Source organism: Cutaneotrichosporon cavernicola (genome assembly GCF_030864355.1).
Source record: "Cutaneotrichosporon cavernicola HIS019 DNA, chromosome: 3".
NCBI classification, from domain to species: Eukaryota; Fungi; Basidiomycota; class Tremellomycetes; order Trichosporonales; family Trichosporonaceae; genus Cutaneotrichosporon; species Cutaneotrichosporon cavernicola.
This window is the reverse complement of record NC_083395.1, coordinates 1,968,957-1,989,468: the sequence shown is the minus strand read 5'-3', so window position 1 is coordinate 1,989,468 and position 20,512 is coordinate 1,968,957. Positions and strand designations below refer to the sequence as shown.

Below are 20,512 nucleotides of genomic sequence, written 5' to 3'. Positions count from 1 at the left end.
GCAGGAAAAGTACACCGTAAGGGAGTCGAACCCCTGCCGCGTCGACGTTCCTGTAACCATTGGAAGTCCTATGATCGGATGGCAACGACGCATGATACCGTTTCACCAACGGTGTAGACGTTTTTGCTTGGAAAATGTGTTTGAGAGTGGTACAAGTGCCGATTGTTATGAAGGTAGGGCGGGATCAGAACGGGTACATTCTGACTCGAAACCTGACTCTGTATCCCATACTATCCCTAGGCACTGTCCTTCCGTTCCTGGCTATGCCGCTCATTCGCGCTCTGCGAGGCGTCGCCTTCCACAGCGACACAATGACTCGGTCCAGGTGCGTAAGCAATTCAGTGCACTATAACCGCATCGACTGTAGGGCTTGCGACAGTCCCGACGTAGGCTCGCCGTTCGGTGCAAATTGTGCTGATGGTTATGAGCCGCCCAGAGTTGATTTTCCGAACAAATTGATCCCAGACCGCTCCCTCCAACCACACTCGCCTTCAACCGTTCGCGTTGCGGTATGTGTTGGGATACAGATGCCTAGAATGCCTCATTCGAAAGCTGTGCCAGCAGCAAGACCTAGGCTCAATTTTGCCACCTCGCCGACCGACCCCGAGTCTTCTTCTGCAGATACCCTCGAATTCTGGGAGTGGAGAGGGCCGGGACCAAGGTTGCAAACATGTCGGTGAGGGCCTGCAGTATAGCTCTTTTGTTCTGACAGGTCAAACGCCCGATTTAGCCATTCCCATAGGTCGAAGGGAACGAGGACGGCCTGTGAGCTGCAGCCCAGGGATGTCTGTGCTTGGAAGTGTCAAGCTGTGTGCGAGAGTCACCGCGTTTAGGGCGCATATGGGTGGCGGAAATCCAGGTATATCTATGCTTGAAGCTGTAGAGCTGTGGGTTAGTGACGCTGCGTCCAGGGCACATAAGGAAGCCCTTGGCCTATCTGTATTGGAATGGTAGAGCTGTGTTCTAGTCACACGCTGCTTGGCTATCCAGGAAGAAGGCAAAGAGGAACTTTGAGTCAGCGCCAACTCGGAGGGGCTCCGGGGTATTCAAGATCTTGCTGACATTGTTCGACGGGAAGAATGTGTGCAGAGGGTGAATGTGCAGTCTACTCGATACGAGCATAAGTGGGGCCTTGGGGCCAATCAGTGCGGCGCCCCGCCACAGCCATCATTTGAGGAATGTTCGGAACATTTTCCCGGCCAATGTATATACAACCCGGTTTCTACAGCCCTTCCACTCCCGTATGCAACACAAGGCTGGGTGACAGAGGCAAGCGGTGTGCCGCGGAGGAGTGGAGTGAAGCTGACGAGGGGCTTCTAAGCCTATGGTGGGCCTAGACACTACAACGCATATTCCTGGTCGCTGGCGCCGCTTTACAATCAAGTCTGCGCCAGCGATTTGCCACTGATACAGTGATCAGTGAGTGACTTAAAAGTCCTGACTGCAGCGGTTCTTTAGTCACTCAGGCTGTTGTCTGCCCACTCAAGTCCACCACCCCACCCGCACAAGATTCGTGGTTTAATCCGCACGCCATGTCGGATCTGGTCGAATCCACCGCCCCAACCTCTCAGACCGTGCTGGTCGAGACCTCGCCAGTCGCAAAGGACCCCAGTACAGCCACTCTCAACATCGACTCCTTCCCTCACATCCTCGACTCGATCCTCGACCACTGTTCATTCAGCACATTACTCGCGCTCCGTGGTGCCTCCCGCGCTCTCCGGGATCGAGCAGATGCCCACCTGGTCGCACATGTAGCGCTCGTCTTAATGAAGCCTCCATTTCCCCCCAGTAGCGTACGTTCGATGGCAAGCCTTCCAACGAAAAGTTTCGACATGGACAAATGGCACACTGAACTGCCCGAAGTCCACGATTGGCGGACGCATAGGTGGCCCATGATAAAGGCCCGTCGTGGAGGTGAATACCATCGTATCCCACGCAACTGCTGGATGGACGTACCGACGCTAGGTGCCGCGGTCCGTGTGCTCGACCTTAACGACTCAGCTTACTCGCGTTTCATTTCCCGCCTCAACTTTCTCACATCACACCTTCCCCACCTCGCCGTCATCCGAACCAATCACTGGTGTGGGCCCGACCCTGTCGAGATTCCCTGCCGAATTTGTGGCTATGCGGAGTGCCCAACAGCGGTGTCATACGCTATTTGGTTCCACGGCGAATCTGCAGAGGCTCGCTATCACCCTGTTTACGACACCAACAGCAGGCACCTCAGAAAGTGGCGTGTTCTCCCCTCCCAGCCCCTGCCTTCAACCGGTTGGCATTTTGTGGTTCTCGTCAAGGAACCCCATTCAATCATCAAGCGTGGCCTCTCGTCCAAAAGCGTCGCCCGAATTTCCCGTCAGCAATCTCTCAAGGTCGCAGTCATCCCCTCCATCTCAGCGGCTTTCCGGAGCGGTAGACCCAGTATCATAGTTGGGCTGGAGGAGTGGGCGCCGGACCTAGGCGACTCACCACAGAGTTTGCTGATCGACGAGCTCTCGACCTTGCTGGATGCCTACTGGAAGCGGGTAGGAGCCTCCACCTACAGCAAGGAGGAGCTGTCCGAGCGTCGCCATCTCTTCATCCTCATGACTCGGAGAGAGTACGTTGAGACCATGGGTATCGACGCAATGGATCTGCAGTTGTACGGATTAGGCGAATTGGTTTGGTGAGGTTCCCTGGTTGGTACTTAGGCTTAGTGGTTCCGTAGCTAGATGGATCAGCGCCAGGAACATCTTGCCGGAGTTTGGAGCAGATGGCGGCAGATGTGATGTCAGTGAGGTGGAAGTAGTAGCACCCGACCTCAGGTGTTATCTCAAGGGGAGCTGAGGCTGTGCCATTAGCTTGCAAAGGTTCAGATGGGCTTTGCTAATGTCAGAGATTGTGCGTCTCGCGAGTGATGCCTATAACGACGGCCCGCGCGTTGCTTCAGGTGAAAGGAATCTGGTGGTCAAGAGGCCCCGAGACTCCAGCCCGCAGAATGCGACACAGAAGTGTACATACTCGTACAGCAGCATGAGTGACTTTGTGGTATGGTGCACTGCGCTCGACCCACGTACGCTGGCTGGACGAAGATGGAGAGGTGATGAACCGCAAAGCAGACGTCGCGGATCTGACGCCCAGACCTTGAATGCGGTCTCAAAAGCTCATAGCACCATGTTTGACGAGCCTTGGCCATGGACAGTGCCCACTCGTCAAGACAGAAGCGCGGGCTGTCATCGCGTCTACGCCCACAACCGCGTGATCCTGCTGTCAGCCTAGCACATGTGATACCTTACGCTACTTCGTCTTCATCTCCCAACCCCTGCGCTGTAGCCAGCACGAACACCTGTTGCGCGGAAGCGGCAACTGGCATCGCAAGTGGGATGCTATTCATGACGTCGAGCACGCTCGACAGCTCCTCGAGTGCGGTGGCAACTGAGGTTTGATCGCGTCTTGTTCGGCTGACAGCGCGGTCGAGACTGCGGTCAGGGCTGCGTATGTCGATATCAGCCAATCGTTCGCCAGCACGTAGGCAGCGCATAGCCTCGCCCATGGTGTCGAGCACCCAGCTCCCGCCCGGACCCTGCGCGAGGCATTGTACGACATCCCCTACTTGCATGCCCAAGCCCGAGGCGAGGCCCAGCGTTTCAGCGAGAACAGCGGCATTCGCGTGGCGTAGAAGTCGGCGGATAATCTCCAGCCGGCGCGGCGCATCGACACTGTGTCCCGGTCCCGCCAGCTGTTCGGCGATTCGCCCAGGGGAGGGGTACGAGTTGACGACCGTCGCGCTTGGGTCGGTCCCGGACGTGTGTGGGTCGCGGTGCCATGACGCAGTTGAGATATAAGCCTGCCATGCGGCGCTGCGCATCGGCGTGGGGACGGGAGGGGAGAGCGAGGCCGCGAGGGTGATTGATATACGGAGGGCGGCGCGAGCGGTAGAGAGAGTCAGGCCTGGCGGACTGTTTTCTAGCTCGAGCATGGTGGGTCCCTGGTGCTCGATTGACCAGGAACGCCCCTGGCTCGCCATCATGTAATCGTACGCGACTTGTGATGTGACGCCGAGCGCGCGGGCGGATGCGCAGGCCTCGCTGGAGTCAGCAGGTGGGCAAGGCGAGTTGGGGCCAGAGAATGCCCTGGCGTCCGCTGGGAACAGCACTTACGCCGCTATGGCTGTCTGGACAGCCACGAGGCCCTCTTCGAGCACCCTATACTCGGCGGCAAGGCCGATACGCTCGCCAAGCCACATCATACCGTTACCAACTATCGCCGCGCGCGCTTCCGCGTCAAGACGACCTGCACATACAATCCGGCGTGCATGTCTGTGTACAGAATCCGGTGCCGGGTCTTTGTGTGCGATGGGGACGACGAGAAGTGTGCTTGACGGCAGGAGAGGGAGGAGGGCGGAGAGAGCGCGGTACCCGCTGTCAGCAATGACGAGGGTCCGGGTGTCGTCTGACAGCGAGGGAAGCGAGGTCGGGTCGAGGTCCGACGACCGCAGGATGAGGTGCGTCGATTGCAGGCTGCGGATGTGCTGCATCACGCTTGTTGTTGCTTTCAATGCCTGGATGCTTTGGTGGGTGAGGATGTGGTGTTTGCAGATTGTGGATTAGTTGAGTACCGAATCAGCCTGATTGGCTGACGTCATCAGCCGCGGTCCTACACCCATCATTCCCGTTCCTGCTTCTCGCACCTCTTGGCGATACATGACATGTATTAGCAGACAGGAGTATGCCAATGTTACTGCCATAACGATACACTCTGACACTACTCTGATCCAGCGGTCCACAGCTGAATTCTCCCCGACGTGTTACCCCCTACCACGCAGTCGACCCGCCCAGGATGAGATGCAGTAACCGCCGGTACAGCAGTCACGCCCTCGGCCCACAGAGCTACAATCTTGTCGCCTGTAGCGGCGAACACGTCCAGCGTGCGTTTCATGTTGCCCACAGTGAAGTGAGGCATGTAGTCCGTGTTCAGCGACCAGTTCGCGCGTAGTATTGTCAGCCATCGCCCTGTCTGGCAGTTGTGGATGATTGACTTGGACGGCTTGAATTGTGTTACCGGCAGCGGTTGGTCGAGTATGAACGACTGTGGGTTGAGAGTCCAGACTAATGTTAGTGACCAGGATTCAACTTGGCTTACTCCGCAACTTGTCGTCATAACTTGTGGTGAGGATACGTCGCCCTGTTGGGTCCCAGTAAGCCGCCGAGCAGCTCTTGCCGTGCTGGTACGCAGCACGTAGCAGCCCCTTCCCCTTGGAGCCCTGCATGTAGTTCTCGATTCTTTCGACGGGGATCGAGCTGGTCGGGAAAGTGTCCAGTGCTTCATCTGGTCGGTCTTCGGGAGGCGCCAGTGACTCGGCGGCCTTGGGAGTAATACGGCCCAGGTGCCGCACATCCCATATTCGGAGGTGCTGGTCGTTGCCTGCGGTGCAGATTAAGTGCGGCTGTAGTGCTGCTGTCAACCAAGACCAGAGACGACAACTCACGGTTCACGCTCACGCCGCCGAGCTTGGCCGCCCGCCCCCCCTCTTGCACCACCCATCGTCGGCGCTCTCCACCTTCACGGAAGTCGCAGTGAGAGATACCGCCGTTCTTGTCAACGAGCCACGCTTCCTGTCCGCTCGGGGTGAGGTCAAAATGCGTGATAAGCATATCGTCGTCGTCGAACGCAAACTGCTCTGTCGACACGCATGTCGCGAAGTCGAGCTTGCGCAGCGAGCAGTCGTATGACGAGGAGTAAAGCTGAATTCAGCACAAAACTGACGGTCACCAACTCACGCTGGAACCCGCGATCGGGTCGACCTTCATGCACGAGATCGAGTTCTTGGCATGCGCCTGTACGCGCCAGACACGCCCCTCCGTGTCCTCGCCCTCGTCCGCTTCGGTGAAGGACGGGCCCAGAGCGTCCCAGATTCCTAGCTGGCCATATTTGTCGCCGACGAGGACGAGGTTCTTGGTGGGTTCGGGATGCACGACCATGGAGAAGACGCGCTCCGTCGTGACCTTGGCATTGGCACTCAGAACCATGCCCTTGAAGGCGTCCTTGAGACGAGCCACTTCGGCCGGCAGCGCATCCGCGTCGGCGTACGCATCATGCGCACTGTCTTTCATGCTGGGGAAGGTCCGTGCCGCCTTCTTCTCCGCAATATCAGTCAGGAATGCCTCGAGCTCCTTAGCGCGCTCCTCCTCTCGTGCCCGCTCCACTTTGGCCTCCTCACTCTCGTCCTCGGCTTTTACTGGCGGCAAGTCCTCCTCGTGCATCTCAGCGATCGGCATCATCTGCCGTCTCGGCCGACGGTCGCGCACGCGCGCTTCTTCGACCGCCTTCTCCTCGACTGCCTGCTTCAGCGCCGCCTCGTACCCGTCAGCTTCTAAGCCGGCGATCCGTCCACTGCGCCGCCGCGGCTCGCGCTCGACCTTGGCCGGCGGGGCCTTGCGTTTCCGGGTCGCCGCGGGTTTCGGCTTGGGGGCTGGCGTCAGGTGGAGTTTGGCCTCGCCGCCCGAGTCGAGGCCGAGCGAGTCGAGCAGCGCCCGGTTCTCTGCGATTGTCTTCTGCCTCTCGAGCTCGCTACGAGTCAGCGTTGACACTGTGTTACTCACTATTCGTTATCTTTGGGCATGTTTGCAACGTGATGAAATGGAGTGAAGTGGAGGGAGGTGGTAATGTTTCGTGTCGCCACATTGCTGGACGCGTCCACCAAAGTCGCGTCACCGAGGCCCCGCGTGGATACGTGCCTAAAGGGTGTGGGAGTGTTTGGTTCCGCATGCCTATTGATGTGGGGAACCCCTTCCGGGTCTCCAAACACCCCCGCGCGCCTCACGGACTATGGGTGTTAACAACCGCGGCTTTACGTTGCTGACCAATGCAATATCTAACCTCCCTATCCACCATAGCCACCATGCCCGACATGCCTGACGTCCAGCCCTCTCGCGATGTCGTCGACACCAGGCACTCGTCTGTAAACCTCGAGGATACCACTCTTGTCCTCTCCAGTGATGCGCAGTGGCACACGGCCCAGGTAAACCAGTATCCCACCTGGTTTGAGGCGCGAGGCTACAGGGACTTTGACGACTTTATCGAAAGGCGCCGCCTGTTCTTTGACCGCACAGCACGGTGGAACGCAACTGACGGAAAGCCAACCTTCCTGACGTGGGCACTTGTCCCGCGCAGCGATCCGGGCACGGGAAACATCCTGTGTGGCTGCGAAACGTGAGTCATGAGAATAGCTTCAAGCTATGTGGTGTCTACGCTGCGGATGAGTTGCGTTGAGGCGTTTTACTATTGCAGCTGACCACAGCTACCTCCGTCCAGGCGTGTATCTGCCACCCGGTTCTTCGGAGCCCATCGACTGCACGAGCTACGGCATCGCGTGCGTGTACACGAATGCCGCACATCGTGGTAACGGCTACGCGCGGCATATGATGCGGCTGCTACACTATATCCTTGCGCCGGCTGACACACTGCCTCCCTTCCCATTAACGTGGGGCAAGCCGCCAGTGATTCCCTCCGGCATGCAGGACGCGGTATTTAGCGTTCTCTACAGCGGAGTTGGCAAGGAATTCTACGCCAAGTGCACGAAGGGCGAAAATGAGCCTGGTTGGATGCCCGAGGAGCTTATCGTTCGTCAGTGGAACGTCCAGCAGCCCGCCACGGAGCCAGACCTCGAGGGCTGGACGTGGCTGCACCGAGACGAGCTGCCTGCGTGGGAGCAGGAGGCATCACACCGTATCCGCCGCGACCTGATCAATAAGGGTGACAAGAACAAGACTCGCCTCGCTATCCTGCCTGATCCGTGAGCCCTATCCTACTACGCTCGTTAACCCAAGTGGCTGCTTCGGTGTGCACGCAGTGCGGTACGAAGTCATCCCTGGGGCGCGGCCAGAAGCAGCCTACGGCCTCGTGCTTCCGGAAGTTGATGGCGAACGGCCGTTCTTCACGTATAGCGTCAAGCCTGGGGCACGCAGGAAGCCTGAGGAGTTGCGTGACTCAGAAACGGAGCCGCAGGACTCTCCTGAGGCGTACAATGCTCACGACCGCGCACGCCTAGTCGTTATGTACTCGACCCCAGGCGTGCCGTGGTACGCGGTTGTTGCCGCGGCGACTCGGGAAGGGGTGAATCGCATCGAGGCATGGCAAGGGTACGGGTGGGATGAGGAAGCGGGGGGTGCAGTTATGCTCCCAGAAGAGAACCAGCCGTGTCTGGCAGTGTATGGGGTAACTGACAACGACGTCGAGTGGGAGTTTGATGAGAAGTGGGTCTGGGGCAGGCAGAACTGACGACAGGTACGCGTGGGTGTGAGCGGAGCAAGTGGGGGTAGAAACCCTGGAATAGGTGCTACAGTATCTCGCTACGGCACAGCTTCGACAAGATGGTCACAGCCCGGTCGTTGAATTCACTCACACATTGAAGAGCATCCCATGAATGTTTCACGCCCTCTCTCTCTCCGCGAGGTCAACCTGCTCGAGCAGCACTGGATACCCGAATCCCCCTCGCTGCCGCCTTGGACTGAATCAGAGCCCACACCTACGGACGGTGGCTATGACGCTATGATGAGCGTTATGTTTATATCAGAATTATGCTTCTCAAAGACACATCTGGCTTCGTATTCCACTCGCATTTGACTACGACTTCTGATTTGTTTGCATCTACATGGTCCACCTAGCAACTCCCAGGGTTTACGAGCACACGCCGTTCCAGCAGTTCTTGCCAGGCTCGCACTGGCTGTCAGCTTTCATCGGCGAGGTTTGCTCACCTTGTTATTACACTTGCCGCAGTGCCGGTTGTCGTTCTGCTTGTTGACGCATCCGACACCGCCACAGTAGTCCTGGGGACACGTCGTTTTGGGCGTGCAGGTGCCATCGACACAGTTCTGGCCATCTGCGCACTTGCGTCAGCTCTGCCCAACATAGACCTCACCATGACGCGGCACCGGCCGCAGTTCTCGTTGTCGTTCTGGATGTTCCGACAGCTGCCATCGCACCAAAGGAAACCCTTCTGGCACGATTGGTCTAGCAAAGGGGGGATAGGCGGTGCGTTCGCGTCGTCGACACACTCGCCGCCCTTGCAGGTCTGGTGGTCGCGGCAGCGGATAAAGCAGTTACCGCAGTTTGTCACGTCGTTCTGCAAGTCTGTGCAAGTGAAGGGGAAATACCCGCCGGGCCCACCCTCACATCCAGTCCAGCCTTTCTGACAGGCGTTTGGGTCGTTGGCCGGGCAATAGCCATTGGTACAGCGGCCAAAGGAGGCGCCGCACATTTCGCCGCACGCGCCGCAGTTGCTCGGGTCGTTCTTGAGGTTGGCGCACCATCCGCCGGTGCCGTCAGCTAGGACAGGGTCGCAAAGTGTGTCGCCCGGGCGGCAACCTCCATCCTGGGGGAGGTATCCACGTGTGCCGAGGCGCATGGAGACGAGACGAGCGGGCGTGGCGGTGACGACCGCCAGGGAAGCGAGGCAGAGTGAGGAGAAGAGCATGGTGGATCAAGTTGTCACTCCGGTAAGTCCTCGATGCATCCCCCTTTTATGTCATTCAGATGGTACTCATTACTTGGTCAAATGATCTCTCGCCTTGATTCACGACCTGCCCACTTTATCGTCCCATAGCCATGGTCCCCATCCGACAAGTACAGTTGCCATGCTAGCCGATTTCCAGCGGATTCCCATCGCCGATCGCCGCTGGTCATGCCGACCGGATGGTAGTCACCTAACGAAACCGTTTCGCACAGCTAGATGGCGCGTGGGGCCCTCCGGCCACAGGTATCTGCCTTCCCAGAAACACCAGGTACCCGGCCTCCCATGCCGACTGAGGCACGCCTCGTCTGATTACGTCCGGTTAGAAATGGGGTCTTCCGAGGTCTTGGAGCTTTACTGTGCTGAGCTTGGGCGGTTGATTGTGCAGCCAGATCACGATTCCCACAGATGTCTACAGCACGTTGGTATCCGTTCCCGAGGAGCCCGGGGTCCAACACGTCGTCGCTACCGATATCCATGTTGCAAGGCTCATTGCTGCCGCCATCTCGGGCCAGACACGGTACCTGCAACAGACACGGAGTAGCTTGGGTGTCATGTCAATGTTTGTGCGCGTGACCTCCCCGCATTACGGCTGTCTCTTTGCCCAGCCACATATAATCTCGGGTATCAATGTCCGTTGTTAGGTTGAGCATGCCAACGCCCGATGGGAAGCGTGCCTGTGCGTTCATTGATTGTTGCGGATGCTGGCATGGAACATTGTGATTTGATGGACATCACTTGGACACAGGCACACATTACTTTGATTACGACACAAGTCATGTCCAGCGTGCCTGGACACCTCGCGTTCCACCTCCTGTTTCGCGTATCATCTGCTGCTTTATCGCGCCGCGGTCATGATACTGTAGTACCGCCGCGTCTGCGGGTGCACTGATCCCCACTCACTCCCGTGAACCAAAGCTCGTGGTTAGCGCTTGGGTCGACCCTCGAACTTTGGGGTGGGGATGAGATGGAACTACCTCGCGACGCTAGTGCGCGGGATCGCAATACGTGGAAGTGAATGTGAACCGCGTAACTGCTGGTGAGGGTGGTGTGGTGAGAGGGGAGGGAGAAGCCGTCCGCGCAAAGCGGGGAGGAGACGGGAAAGAACTAGCTGAACAGGACGTAGTGCCACGACTGAACCTGGCTGGGATCCAGAAAGACATAAAAGCCGTCGGGGTGTGGGGACATGCTTATCCGTAAATATCTTCATCCATACTCGATACTCCTACCATGGTCTCCAAGATCCTCATTCTCTTCACCGCCTTGGGTTAGTTTCTTCCCTCTATCCGCCCACACTGACCCTAGCCACAGTGCAGGCGGCTGTTCTGCCATCATCAGACTCGGCTCCCACCTCCCCGAGTGCGACCCCGAGTCCGTCCGACGAGCCGCCCCGGGATACCCCTTGTGGACCTAACGGCGAGAAGTACTGTGGCGATGGCAAGTGCTACGATCTCATGAACGATCCCCTCAACTGTGGCGAGTGCGTTAACGAGGTGAGTTGTTGTGAGGTAGACCGGGGTTGACATCAGTGCTTGCGCGGCCAGGCATGCGAGAACGGCCAGTGCATCAAGAAGCAGTGCCAGCCTGGATGGGAACAGTGCCTTTTTGAAGAGGACTGTGTCGACCTCTCGAGCAATGCTAACAACTGCGGCTATTGCAACTTCCGATGCCCGGAGGGCATGATCTGCACGGGTGGTAGCTGTGACTGGCCTTCTGGTCAAAATGATACCAGCGTCGTGCCCGAGCCCACGTTCAGTCTCGTACCGGCACCCTCATTCAGCTACACGAAATCCCCAGCGCCTCCGGTCTACCCGAGTGCCAACCCCGAGGAGCCCAGTGTCAGCGCCGGCCACGCCTGCAACAACGGTGCGCAGGGCTTCCTCTACTGTGGGGCCACCCACGGACCCGGCTTCGAGTGCTTCAACACCCTCAACGACAACCGGCACTGCGGGTCGTGCGGGAACTGGTGCCGAGTCGGGGAGAACTGCGTCAACGGCGTCTGCAACAATATCGGGGGTTGCGGTGCCCAGACGTACTGCCCTGGCGGCCACACTGGCGAGTGCGTCAACCTCGACAACGATAACAACAACTGCGGTGGGTGCAACAACCAGTGCAAAGTTGGGCAGAACTGCTCGGGTGGCAAGTGTCGTTAGGCAGAGTGGTGGTAGAAACGGACAGTCCCAGCCTGAGCTGGTCAGAAATTAGAAGTTAATGCAGGTAAACATTGCATCGAAGAGGAAACGGTCGGGAGAAGTCAAGAGGTGGTGGGGAATGATGATGTGCCTGTAATGGACTGGCCTGTCAATACAGTTCAGTCTTGCTGCCTCCTGCAGCTGATCAAATTGACAATGATTACTGCGGTGGACGACAGTACGCCTCGAGGGCGTACATCTCTTTCCCGATCGAGTTGCGGTACTCGTACCGGCACATTTGACGCCGACTTGCTGCCACAGCTGTCCTCGCGGCCACTGGTCCGGTACGCAAACCAGAGCCTCTTGGCCAAACTCTCCCTGAACATTTCTTCGACGACGTCGCGGTCCAAAAAACCCCTTGTGCTCTTGGGCTGCTCATAATGGGGCCCATGCTCGCTCATACGCCCAACAGAAGGCAGCATCTTGTACTTGTCTCGATTCTGTTCTCTTCAGGATCAACTCCGTGACTGCGCCCCTGCGTCTGTATCCTTTCTTCGTTGTCTGTCGAGACGTTCAACCCGGTCCTGCGTCGTAGCGCTACCATGCCGCTCCCACCGTCGCCTCCAACTCTCTCATCTGCGCGAGCGGTAGACAAGTCCCCACCGAGGTGTGGGCGCCCCCATAGTCTATGGTTTGGGAAGACTGGACCTCGTAGGGAATCGCATGGTGGAAGCGGCGATACGAGGTTAGTGGTGAGGTCGTGGGAATGAAAGGTACCCGCGCGGGGGGTCAGGACTGGAGTGTGGTCGACTTTACCGAGTTGTCAGATTGCCAGTCAGCATGAGCTTGCATGTTCAACCAGCGCCGACTTGCTCACAAGGATACCTGGAGTTTACCATGTGGCAGTCACATGGTTTGCCTATGTGTACAGCTGTCCGGCGCTGTTCAACGACAGTTGTTCAATTCTGTTAATTAAATAAAAGCCGGGCCGGTTACGACCGGATCCGACATCAGATGAACCCCCGAGTAGTCCACTGGCCACTCTGGCCCTGTACACCACTTCTCCACCTCTCCACTTTCAAACCCAAGATGCGTATCCACTAGCCTCCCATTCCAGCGCAACCACTTTGCCAGGCCATCGCAAAACGCTTCGGGTGGACATCCGGTTCCCGCGCCCCTCATCCCACGCTCGTAGTCGAGGCTGACATCCACTCCTCGCCGGAGTAATGGGGCAACGAGGGCAGGCATGAGGCTTCCAATAGCCCACGTGATGTCTCGGCGCGGATGCGGGCCTGTGATATGGATCGCGGCGTTCGTCACCGTCCCCAAAGGCGACCACGGTCGTACGCCCGGGTTATCGCCTGTTGTGGAGATAGTCGCAACGAGCGTCGTTGGTGGCGAGTATGGGCCGTCCGAGAGGAGGGAGTGGAATACGATCCTCTCAGCGATAATGGGGATCGCGCAGACGTGCATTCCCCAGCTCCGGATGGTTTTAACCTTAACCAAAGCCGCCATCCCGGCCAGGAGGGGAATTGGGACACCACGTCGGGCACCGCACCAGCAATCTTGGGAGGCCCAGGCTGCTCGATGTCCCGCTGCGTTCCATGCGGAAAAGCCGGAGAGTGCTTCGAGGCGGTCGAGAGCCTCCCCCATGCTGATACGCTCCATGGTCCAGCGTACATCCCCACTCGTTGGGGTGAAGGAGCAAATGAGGTCGGCGGCGTTGGGGAGGGATACGGTCCGGACAGAGGGGACGAGGGAGAGCGTGTGCACTGCCTTGGCGTGGGTCCGCCAGTCGGCAGGCAGGCGAACTAGCTCGTCGTCCATTATGGCTCGCACTTCGCCGCCGGGAAGACGGACGGCCAAGTGTGAGCACAGGCGCGCGTCCACTTGGTCTCTGACGGCTTTGGAGGTCGCACGTAGTCGGAGGAGGGAGGGGTAGGAGGCGGCCGAGAAAATGGCGTCCCAAAGGTGTGGGTAGGCGTCCGCGAAGGTCATTGTTGGGAGTGGGGGGTGGGGGAAGGAGGAAACAGGAAGGAGGAAGGGAGGGAGCTTAGGGGAAGGCAAGGATGGATGATGGATGAGAGATGTAAGAGATGACGTTTTGGGGATCTATGGAATCTCTTAAGAGCACTGATCGTCGCGGGTGGGGATGGGGTTGGGCTGGATGGGATGTGGACTGGGAGGTCCGAGCGCGCACGACTTGTGCGAACCAAGAACTGCCACGACCCCTGGCTCTTCTGCCTAGCGAAAGCGGCAGGGGGGTGAGGAGTGCCGAGGTCCTACGGTTAAGACCCAGCAGTTGCTTGTCCTTGACTCTTGTCTGTGGCCTGTGCATCTGAGGAATCTGACCAGTATCAATTCATCAACCCAGATCCAGATTCACAACTTCAAGGTTCAAGTCGTACAGTGCATGGGCCTGGTCTGGATCCAGCAACGCCAGACCATTACACACGCCCCAACAACGTCTTCTCGCGCCCACGCAAGATGACAAGCCAACCAGACCCGTCTTTCTTGGTACTGTATTGGATGTGGACAGTCATTGGCTCAACCTCGTCGTTGCTTCAGGGCCAGGCTTCTGCTTCTGTCTCAGCGTTGCGGTCACCAGATCCCGTGTCGGCTGCACAAGCCCCTAGGCGATGCATGAATATGAATCTATTTACAACTGAATTGCTTCACTGTTTCCACTCTTTAACTCTTCCGACTTCCGACTCGCAACTATCCAGCACGATCCAACAAGATGCTGGCAAGTTGACAAGATCTCTCTCTATGTCTGTATTCTTCAGAAAGACCCTCTCCTTTTTCGTTCACTACGTCTCCGTGATCTCGATCTGGCGCAGCGTGTCGGCGGCAATAGCGTCGCGGAGCACCTCGATGAGGTCGTCATTAAGCGGGCTGTCGACCGTAAGCACGGACAGCGCGCGGCCGCCAGCGGTCGCACGGCTGATCTGCATGCCGTTAATGTTGATGCCCATCTCGCCGAGCTTGGCGCCGTACACGGCGACAATACCCGGGCGGTCGCGGTAGATCATGACCAAGTGGTGGCGCTCGAACGGAATCTCGAGCGTGAACCCATTAATGCCGACCAGCTTCTCAGTCTGCTTGGGACCGGTACACGTTCCGCTGACGCTGATCTTGCTCCCGTCCGCAAGAGTACCCGAGAGCGTGATGACGTTACGGTACTCGTCGGTGTGGTCGTCGACGACGAGCCGGACGTCGATACCGCGGCTCTCGGCGAGAAGGGGGGCGTTGACGTACGATACCGACTCGCTCACAATATTCGTGAAGACGCCCTTGAGGGCCGCGAGCTTGAGGATTTGCACCGGGTATGCGCTAAGCTCGCCGTGCACCTCGACATCAAGGGCCGTGACCGGAGAGCGCGCGAGTGCGGAGAAGAACTGGCCGAGCTTCTCGGCCAGAGGGATACCGGGGCGGACGTACGGGTCGATCGTGCCGCCAGCGACATTGACAGCGTCGGGCACGATCTCGCCGCTAAGAGCGAGGCGCACGCTCTTGGCCACGCTGATACCCGCCTTCTCTTGCGCCTCGTGGGTCGACGCGCCGAGATGAGGCGTAACCACAACATTGGGGAGAGAGAGGAGGCGAACGGCCGTTCCGGTGGGCGGCTCCGTCGAGAAGACGTCGAGGCCGGCACCGGCGATCTCGCCAGCCACAAGGGCGTCATACAGAGCCGCCTCGTCGATGAGGCCGCCGCGAGCGACGTTGATCACGCACGCGGTGGGCTTCATGTGCTTGAACTGGGGGCCAGAGAGCAGCCCAGTCGTCTCGGGCGTCTTGGGCATGTGGATCGTGACAAAGTCAGCCTCGGACAGCAGCTCGTCGAGCGTCTTGCTCTCGACGCCGAGCTGCTGCGACCGCGCGGCCGTGATGTAGGGATCGTAAGCGATAACGCGCATGCCGAACGCCTGCATACGCGTCGCGATGAGTGTACCAATACGGCCCAGTCCGATAATGCCGAGTGTCTTCTCAAACAGTTCGGTACCCGAAAACGCGGAGCGCTTCCACGCCCCAGCAGCCAGGGACGCGTGAGCGGCCGGGACGCGGCGCGCGAGCGACAGAATATGTCCGATAGTCAGCTCGGCCGCCGAGATAATATTAGACGTGGGGGCGTTAACGACCATGACACCCGCCTTTGTCGCCGACTTGATGTCCACGTTGTCCAGTCCGACGCCGGCACGGGCGACGACCTTGAGCTGCGGGGCTGCCGCGAGGGCCTCGGCATCAATCTGCGTCGCACTACGCACTAGGACTGCGTGCGCGTCCACCAGAGCCGCGAGGAGAGCCACACGGTCCGTTCCGTCCACATTGCGCACCTCAAAATCGGGTCCGAGCGCGTCAAGGGTTGCAGGGCTCAGCTCCTCGGCGATGACGACAACGGGAGCGGCGAGCGACATGTCCTTGATAATGGGCTTGATGCCCATGGGCGTCGTGGCGCCGTTTGGCTTTGCAGGCTTTGGGTTGAAGACTGGGCTCCAGGTCGTCATTTTTGAGAGGGTGAAGGGGGGGTGGAAGGGGGGTGGAAGGGGGGGTGGAAGGGGGAGGAAGAGTACGTGGAATGGAGATCAGTTATCTGTAACAAACAGAGAAGCGGGGAGTTTTGAGCCCCGCTCTGGGGAAAGCACGTGACCTACGCTCTCATTGGCTGATGACTGAGTTTCACACGGACGTTACTCTGTGCTTATCAGTTGTCGCCCTGGGCATGTTGGGGTCGGCGTTGCCGCGGCCCCGTGGGATTGCGGGGTCGGCGAATGATCGTGAGTGGCTATGGTCCACTGCATCACAATGACGATGAGCGTGTGATGCGGAGCGCTCAGACTCGTGCGGGGCAGATGGCATGTGATCAAGCGTTAGCAGCCATTCTATCGCCCCTTGCTCTGCTTCCGGTACAGCACTCATGCTACATTCGCAGAGGAAGATATATTTGTAGGATAATATGTGATGGTCATGATGGGAGGACCGGAGCGCGCATCAGAGCGCTCGTCGCAATACACCTGGTCTTGGCGCCCTCCTCCTCCTAAACCTCGATCTGCTCGCAGTACGCTTCAAGCACGTACCGCCACTTCCCAACCAGTCTGCGGTACTCCTCTTCCGTGAGGACGCAAACGTACCGGTCCACCCAGCGCTTCGCGTCCTTCTCGGGGACATGCTCGAAGTACTGTAGACAGTTGAGGAGCCCGAGCTTGACCTCTCTGCGGAAGTACGCGTCATACGGGGAGAGGCGCCACCGCTCTAAACCGACGAGCGTGATTGCGACGCCATTGGAGATCTGGCGCGCGAGGAGGCCAATGAGGGTGCTAACCGGGTGGGTTTCTGTGCCAGCGCTGTAGAGCGCCGCGGGTTCCTCAGTACGGTCCGTGTTCGCGGGCGGCGCGATACGCACGATGATGTGACCCACGAGCTGTGGAAAGTTGTGATGCTGGAAGACAGGCGTTGGCGTGTAGCCAATGTGCACGATGTGGCAGGATGACGTCTCCGCATCCCCGTTGAGGAAAGCTTGGGTGGGGTTCACTGTCGCGGCTGGAAGGAACGTTATCGTGCGTTGAGCTTCGATGAGCTGGCGGCAGCGGTGACCACGCCAGCGCCGAATGAGATCGACATGCTTGAGCCGCATCGACAAGTAGAGGTTGAACGAGGACGTGTCCACCGTGTCCTGATTGCACCAGCAGCGGGGTGTACCGATGGGAGGTGGATTTGACATGCGGTGCTGGCCGCGAAGTCGAATAGCCTCTGCCCGCTCGACGTTGTAAATACGCGCAGCTTCCTCGTCCTCTTGCGTCGCAATCATGTCGACGACCTGCACGGCCTCCGTGAGTTCGGGCAAGTCGAGCCAGTTCGAACGTGGGATGCGCTTGTGACCCTCTGGCAGGTTGGCCAACACCATACTCGATGAGTGGTATACCGCAACGTGGGTAACGAGGAGCTTGTCGATCGCGTCGCGCACCGGTCGCGAAACCGTGCGGAGCGCTAGAAGCCCTGCATGGGGAACATTGTGGACGAGGATGTCGAGAATGCACGGGTGAGAATCAAGCGGGATGAAAATGTGGGGGCGGGAGTCGAGTGTAATGGGAGTCACCGTGACAGGCCGCATTGCTGCCGAACAGAGGTGCAATGGGTGGTTCAAGTCGAGAGTAGTGGATAGGAGGTGTGAAAGGGATGAGCGATTGTGGATGCGGCGAGGTTGAGATATAAGTGACGAGGTGACGAGGTGACGAGGGCGAGCGAGAAGCCAAAAATTCTAGTGTTGCCGAGGACGTTGCGAGGAGCCGCGGGTGGCGTTGATGGTGGTCGAGTCGGAATCCCCGCCGTACCGCCCGATGTCTTTGCCAGATCGCAATAGCGCAGTGTTCATCTTGTTTCATCCCTGTCAGACTTGCCAGTCTCGGAATCATCCAGTAGCCGCGGCTGAGGCCATGTCTCAACAGTCGGTGGCTGCATGTAGGTCTCGAGCGCATACACCTCCTCGTCAGTCTCAGCGCGGTATTCTTCGTCGGTAATGAAGCGCAAGTGTTGTTCCAAGATGTCCGGTGCTTCGTCCTCCTCGACATAGTATTCGGAGATGAGCTCAACGGCGACGTTGCCCTTGATCTTCTCGCGCACGTCCACATCGCCCGCCCAGGCACGGAAGAAAGGCAGCTCTTCAAAGCCGACGAGCGTGACCCGCTTGGCGAGGCAGATTGGGCGCGCGAGATCGTAAGAGAGAATGGCGGCGTCTAGGAAATTTCTGTCGCTCGGCTGCGCGCGGATGATGACCTCGCCAAGCCCGGCACCTTGGCAATAGAGTGACCCAGGCGCACAGTGGAAGACGGCAGTCGGCGCCATGGTAGGTTGGGATACATTGTTGTGTTTCATGTCGGAGAGGAAGAACACACGGCGCGGGGACGTGATCTCAGCACACCAGTGCATCTCTCTCCACTCGCGCACGACCTGAACGCAGTGCAGCTTGGTAGCAAGTGGATCCTCAACCTTCCTTCCGCACCAGCATCGCCCCATCTCCCCCGTGGCTTTCCGAATTTCCCTTCCGCCAACTATTCCGCTGCAGAGGTCGACGAGACGCACTGCATCCGCCACGGCTGGAACGTCCCACCACTCTGCGCGCGGAATGCGAATCTGCCGCCCTTTCCAGGCTCCGCGAATGTCTTCCCCGAAGAAGGCGATGTGACCGACGAAGAGTGGGTCGATTCTGTCCCGCAGTTCGCGAGAGGCCGCGCGGAGAACGAGGAGAGACTCATAGGGCGCGTGGTCTAGGATTGCGTCCAGGATGTGAGGATGGGTGTCGAGTGGGATCGAGGTCATGATGGAAAGTGTTATCAAGTGGAATGAAGAAGCAACGAGTTGATAAACCGAGAGTGAGCAAACTATGACCAAACCATTCACTGGGTGGATCCGTGCAAACGGAGGGAAGGTAAAATCGGATATCCCCGACTGGTGCGACGACATCTCTCTCAGCAATTCAGCAACAATATAAAACAACAACCTCGTTGACAACCATTGGCATTCCATCAGATGCGCTCCGCTCGCTACCGCTTGACCCGCCTACCCTTCCCAGCCAATCCGGCAATGTCGGTTGCTGAGTGTAGCTCAGGGTTGGGCTTCAACCAATTAGTAGATTTGTAATGAGGTTGATTAGGGTTAGGAAGTACATTACAGTATTAACGGATGCAAATGGGGAAGTCAGGCGCGTTGTGTTGTGACGTGACGCGTCGCGACTCAATGTTCTCTCGTAGTCCCATATCACCACACCACCATGGATCCACCAACGCACTTGTGCATCCGCGTCTCCCCCAGCAACGAACTGAGCGTTCTAACGCCCTCTGGCGCGATCCCTTTCACCTCATACGCCGCGACCACCTCCCTCGCGGCCGTCCGCATCCTCGACTTGGACCTAGAACCTACCGCAGGTTCTGGCTGCGCATGTGGCCGCACGACCTTGCCAGCGAGCATGGCGCCACTCAATGATCTGGACCTGGACATGGTGCGCCGATGGACGCCGCATTCGTGTGCTGCGCCAAAGGCGCGGCGAGTCATCAACCTCGACTGTACGGGCTTATCTGGGGGTGGCGACGGAGACGAGTTCCACCTCGCAGGGCAGGAGGACGAGGAGAGAGGGGTGGGCGTGTATAATGGGTTGTGGGAGTATGACGAGTTCCCCCGGTTTGTTGTTGAGGGGCCATTGCCGGCGCAGGTGGTGGTGCGCGTTATGGCGCCTGGTGATGAGGAGGAACTGGAGGAGGGAAAGGAGGGAAAGGAGGGTGGGGAGCAGGAAGCGGGTGATGAAGAGGGTGATGAGGAGGAGGGCGTGTGGGAGGACGAGAATGACGACGCCGACGCAGATGAGTACGCGGACGACGAGCTCCATACCGACTCGCAAGAGGTCAAGATCCGCGCACTCATGGCCCAGACCAAGTACCTTCCCCTGGCGGCGTTCATCGCGCAGGCCAAGAACACGCGGTTCACGCTCGTCGACGTTGAGAGCTGGGACGAGGACGAGGACGGTGTCGAGGACAAGATCCGTGCCGAGATCGGCAAGGCACTCGCTGGCCGCGATGTTGACGACGTCGTGGGCTTCGTGTCGCTCGAGGCGTACCGTACTGAAGTGGGGCGGGATGCGTTCCGCCTCGAGAGCCAAAACTCACCGCCGTGGTAGCATAGTTTTGGGGTGCGGAGATGTATGCGTCGCGACGTCGTGGGTTACCGAGAGAGTTTAGTCCAAAAATATCAACCGCCCACACGCCCCGGAAACATGCATCCGGACTTATCTTCAGATTCAACACAAACGTACACAAAGAACAAGAAAGTTGTAACCAGAAATTTGAAAGTTACTGCGCGGAGACGATTGGCACCACCGCGACGCGCCCGCGTGCTCGTACGTCGA

At 58.5% G+C, this 20,512-nt stretch overlaps 8 protein-coding genes across 8 annotated transcripts; 3 read left to right on the top strand and 5 right to left on the bottom strand.

The window, feature by feature from the left end:
• Positions 1–3,218: 3,218 nt before the first annotated feature.
• On the bottom strand, positions 3,219–6,598 carry CcaverHIS019_0307530 (uncharacterized protein; the record flags this gene model as incomplete). The annotated part of the gene is made up of 8 exons (XM_060599235.1): positions 3,219–3,240; positions 3,273–4,064; positions 4,137–4,507; positions 4,849–5,084; positions 5,119–5,430; positions 5,465–5,720; positions 5,757–6,546; positions 6,579–6,598. 8 exons carry the CDS (start codon positions 6,596–6,598, stop codon positions 3,219–3,221), a joined length of 2,799 nt encoding a protein of 932 aa, XP_060455948.1.
• Positions 6,599–6,877: 279 nt separating this feature from the next.
• On the top strand, positions 6,878–8,256 carry CcaverHIS019_0307520 (uncharacterized protein; the record flags this gene model as incomplete). Its single annotated transcript, XM_060599232.1, has 3 exons — positions 6,878–7,188; positions 7,277–7,771; positions 7,806–8,256. The coding sequence occupies 3 exons, from the start codon at positions 6,878–6,880 to the stop codon at positions 8,254–8,256; spliced, it is 1,257 nt and encodes a 418-aa protein (XP_060455947.1).
• Positions 8,257–8,655: 399 nt separating this feature from the next.
• Positions 8,656–9,451, bottom strand: CcaverHIS019_0307510 (uncharacterized protein; the record flags this gene model as incomplete). The annotated part of the gene is made up of 3 exons (XM_060599231.1): positions 8,656–8,697; positions 8,733–8,864; positions 8,897–9,451. 3 exons carry the CDS (start codon positions 9,449–9,451, stop codon positions 8,656–8,658), a joined length of 729 nt encoding a protein of 242 aa, XP_060455946.1.
• Positions 9,452–10,717: 1,266 nt separating this feature from the next.
• Positions 10,718–11,640, top strand: CcaverHIS019_0307500 (uncharacterized protein; the record flags this gene model as incomplete). The annotated part of the gene is made up of 3 exons (XM_060599230.1): positions 10,718–10,754; positions 10,793–10,980; positions 11,017–11,640. 3 exons carry the CDS (start codon positions 10,718–10,720, stop codon positions 11,638–11,640), a joined length of 849 nt encoding a protein of 282 aa, XP_060455945.1.
• A 2,789-nt stretch (positions 11,641–14,429) lies between these two features.
• serA (uncharacterized protein) lies at positions 14,430–16,124 on the bottom strand (the record flags this gene model as incomplete). Its single annotated transcript, XM_060599229.1, has 1 exon — positions 14,430–16,124. The coding sequence occupies one exon, from the start codon at positions 16,122–16,124 to the stop codon at positions 14,430–14,432; it is 1,695 nt and encodes a 564-aa protein (XP_060455944.1).
• Positions 16,125–16,654: 530 nt separating this feature from the next.
• CcaverHIS019_0307480 (uncharacterized protein) lies at positions 16,655–17,728 on the bottom strand (the record flags this gene model as incomplete). The annotated part of the gene is made up of 1 exon (XM_060599228.1): positions 16,655–17,728. One exon carries the CDS (start codon positions 17,726–17,728, stop codon positions 16,655–16,657), a length of 1,074 nt encoding a protein of 357 aa, XP_060455943.1.
• A 257-nt stretch (positions 17,729–17,985) lies between these two features.
• Positions 17,986–18,933, bottom strand: CcaverHIS019_0307470 (uncharacterized protein; the record flags this gene model as incomplete). The annotated part of the gene is made up of 1 exon (XM_060599227.1): positions 17,986–18,933. One exon carries the CDS (start codon positions 18,931–18,933, stop codon positions 17,986–17,988), a length of 948 nt encoding a protein of 315 aa, XP_060455942.1.
• A 451-nt stretch (positions 18,934–19,384) lies between these two features.
• CcaverHIS019_0307460 (uncharacterized protein) lies at positions 19,385–20,284 on the top strand (the record flags this gene model as incomplete). Its single annotated transcript, XM_060599226.1, has 1 exon — positions 19,385–20,284. The coding sequence occupies one exon, from the start codon at positions 19,385–19,387 to the stop codon at positions 20,282–20,284; it is 900 nt and encodes a 299-aa protein (XP_060455941.1).
• Between the last annotated feature and the right edge of the window lie 228 nt (positions 20,285–20,512).